This window comes from Phocoena phocoena, chromosome 3, assembly GCF_963924675.1.
Source record: "Phocoena phocoena chromosome 3, mPhoPho1.1, whole genome shotgun sequence".
Taxonomy (NCBI): Eukaryota; Metazoa; Chordata; class Mammalia; order Artiodactyla; family Phocoenidae; genus Phocoena; species Phocoena phocoena.
The window spans coordinates 159,211,033-159,214,605 of record NC_089221.1 but is presented as its reverse complement, the minus strand read 5'-3'; the positions used below and the strand labels follow the sequence as shown (position 1 = coordinate 159,214,605).

Sequence of the window (3,573 nt, the reverse complement as noted above, 5' to 3'; positions counted from 1 at the left end):
CTGACCAACCCCTATTCCTGGGCAGTCTGGGGATAGAGACTCTCCTGTGAACTTCCGGGGTGTCAGAACGAACTGCATAGCCCCCACTTGTCAGAAGGCTGGGACCGAGCTCTGCAATCCCCTCTTTTTCCTCTAGGCTCTGGAGGAACCATCATAAGTCAGGGCTGAGCAGGCTTCTCTATGTCACCTATATGGGAGACACCTCCATAGGTACCTTCTGAGATATGAATACCAGCTGGTCAGTGCTCACTCCTCAGACATCTGGACTCTAAGACTTTGGGTTTTAAGGACTCTAACCTCTCCCTTTACATCCCCAGGCCTAGGAATAGTAGCTTCTTTCTGCAGGTTGTTTTTTCCTCTCTAATCCTTAGTGTTCTTGTTTTGTCATTTCAGATCTCAAATATCTGGTTAACAACTCTTTACATTTTTTTCTGCTAAAATAATGGATATGGTTTTATTCCTGGCTGGACCCTGTCTGATATGTAAGATATAAAATAATGGCTCAATTTATGTCTTTATTTCTGTTCTAATATTCAACTTCCAAAACGTATAGTTTTACTTTTGCAGAACTTGAAGTACAGAAATAATCACAGTTGCCACAGCAAATTTGGTATGTGAATAGTGCTTTTAAAAATGTTTTCATATATATTTTCCCATTAGATGCCTCTTCCTGCATTTATTCAATAAAGTTTTATTAAGCAACTGCTGTCTATAAGGCACAGAGCCAGGTACTGGAAATACACAAATAATTTCTAAGCAGTTAAGGGTATATTTATATCTCTTAAAGGAAGTTTCATAAAGCTTCTAATGGGAGAAGACTAGGGACCACCCAAGAAAGAATTATAGAGACTCAATTTCTGCCATCTAGAAAGTTTTTATTTAAAATATCCATATTTATTAGGTAAAATCATTAATTTAATAATATAGATGACACATAAAGGAAAAAGGACAGTGCCCAGCACATAGTAAGCGTTCAACAAAACACAGTTATAACCAAGAAGAATTAAGAAATAGAGTGAATTTACTTCAAGGACTTCATAAATGATCAATAATGACAATAACGACAATGCATTGCTTCGTCATGGGGCTTTAGATTTACATGCAGTGATCCCTACAGAATCCCTGTGAGGTAAGGCAGGTGTCATGATTCTCATTTATTGATGAGGAAATAGACACTCCCAAAGGGTGAATGACTTTGCGGCATTATGCAACCAGGAGGCGGCAGCACCAGGTAGCAGATGCCCTGGCCGTCGGTGCCGACTGCCAATCCTGCAACGATCCAGCCCCTTCTATTTTTTCTATTTTTTTTTTTTTTTTTTTGCGGTACGCGGGCCTCTCACTGTTGTGGCCTCTCCCGTTGCGGAGCACAGGCTCCGGACGCGCAGGCTCAGCGGCCATGGCTCACGGGCCCAGCCGCTCCGCGGCATGTGGGATCTTCCCGGATCGGGGCATGAACCCGTGTCCCCTGCATCGGCAGGCGGACTCTCAACCACTGCGCCACTAGGGAAGCCCCAGCCCCTTCTTTAGGGGCCCCATCACCTCCCAGTTCCTCAAGCTATAAATGAGAGGGTTGAGCATAGGAGTAAGGACTGTGTAGAAGATAAGAGACCACATTGTCATGGCTTGGGGCCTGGTAGCGCCTGGGTCTCAGATAGATAAACATGGCTGCCCCATAGAAGAGGGACACAGCTGTCAGGTGGGAAGAACAGGTGGCCAGAGCCTTTTTATGGGCCTGAGCAGTGTGCATGGGGAGCGCAGATCCCCGGAGGTGAGCATAAGAGGCCGTGATGATGGAGAAGGGCAGGAGCAGCATGAATACATAGCAAGCAAAAAACAGTATCAGGGCTTTCCTGGTGGCGCAGTGATTGAGAGTCCGCCTGCCGATGCAGGGGACACGGGTTCGTGCCCCGGTCCGGGAAGATCCCACATGCCGCGGAGCAGCTGGGCCCCGTGAGCCATGGCCGCTGAGCCTGCGCGTCCGGAGCCTGAGCTCCGCAACCGGAGAGGCCACAACAGTGAGAGGCCCGCATACCGCAAAAAACAAATAAACAACAAAAAAACAGGGTATCAAAAATGGATGTGTCTGCACAGGCCAGTTTCAATAAAGCTGGCACCTCACAGAAGAAGTGGTCCACATTCCTTGAGCCACAGTCGGGTAAGCTCATGGCTCCTGCCATCTGCATCATTCCATCTATTATCCCCAAAGTCCATGAACTCCCAGCAATCTGGAGACAGACCCTCTGACTCATGAGGATGGGATAGTGAAGTGGGTGGCTAATGGCCACATAGCAGTCATAAGCCATGAGTCCCGACAAGAGCCCTTCAGATCCCACAAGAGAGATGAAAAAAACAATTTGTATGCCACAACACACAAAGGAGATGGATTTTCAGCCAGAGAGAAGTTGGCTACCATCTTGGGCACAGTGGCACAGACCAACATGAGGTCCATGAGGGAGAGGTGATTGAGGAAGAAGTACATGGGTGTACGAGGATCAATGTAGATGAGGAAGATGAGGAGGACATTGCCACAGAGGGCAACTGTGGAGACCACCATAACCACAGAGAACAGGGCAAGATCAGTCTGGCTATGAGAAAAGATTCCCAAGAGGATGAAGCCATCTATAGATCCCATGGATCAGTTGTTCCCAGTCACCTGAGAACATGGACAGAGAAATTCTAAGATTGAGTGACATGTCTTTATTTATCTCTGGATTATTATTCTTCAGTCTTCTGTATCTTTTGTAATTTATTAGAGCACAACAATATATGCCTAGGGACACACGAGAGTGTATTCTTTCATTTTTCCCATGACACGGATGATAGGATCTTTGCTAGCTCATAGAATTGAACCATTTATCTACATTTGTACATATTCATACCAAGAAGAATAGAAACTGAATTATTTTATGTGTCACAGGACTGTTGGACAATCCTTCAATAGGCAAAACATTGGCTTTCCCATATGGCACTGACTCTTTTTAGCTGGGATTAAATGGACTCAGTAAACTATCTCTAGCAGGACTTGGACCATTTCATCCCCAAGAGGTAATTCATATATGTTACAATAAAGGAAGGTAATGGAGACTTGAGATGTTCTTTATTTTGCTTAGGCCAAATATCTTGAAATCATTTTTTAATTCCTCTATGTCTTTTATTCCCTAGATCCAAACCATCAGTAAAGCCTCTTGGCTATACATTCAGAATACCTCAGAATCCAATGAATGCTTATGTCCACTGCAACTGCCCTGGTCCAAGCCACCATCTTCTCTCAGATGGACTATTGTAGGCTTCTATCCAGTCTCTTGACATCTATCCTTGAATCCCTTGAATCTGTTCTCATAACTATTCAAATGAGTCTGCTTAAAATGTAAGTCATATGATGTAATTCTCTTGCTGAAAGTAACTCAGTGACTCCCCAAATTACTCCAAATAAAGCCCAGATCCTTGCAGTGGCACACAAGGCCCTACATGATACACCCACACAGACACACACACACACACACACACACACACACACACACACTCATATACACCGATACCTCTGACCTCATCTCCTACTGTGTCCCCTTCACT

At 44.9% G+C, this 3,573-nt stretch overlaps 1 protein-coding gene across 1 annotated transcript; it reads right to left on the bottom strand.

Annotated features, from left to right (window-relative positions):
- Window positions 1–1,500: 1,500 nt before the first annotated feature.
- Window positions 1,501–2,632, bottom strand: LOC136120360 (olfactory receptor 2V1-like). Its single transcript, XM_065873774.1, is given in 4 exon segments — window positions 1,501–1,602; window positions 1,604–1,850; window positions 2,062–2,386; window positions 2,389–2,632. Coding segments are annotated over 4 exon segments (918 nt in total).
- Between the last annotated feature and the right edge of the window lie 941 nt (window positions 2,633–3,573).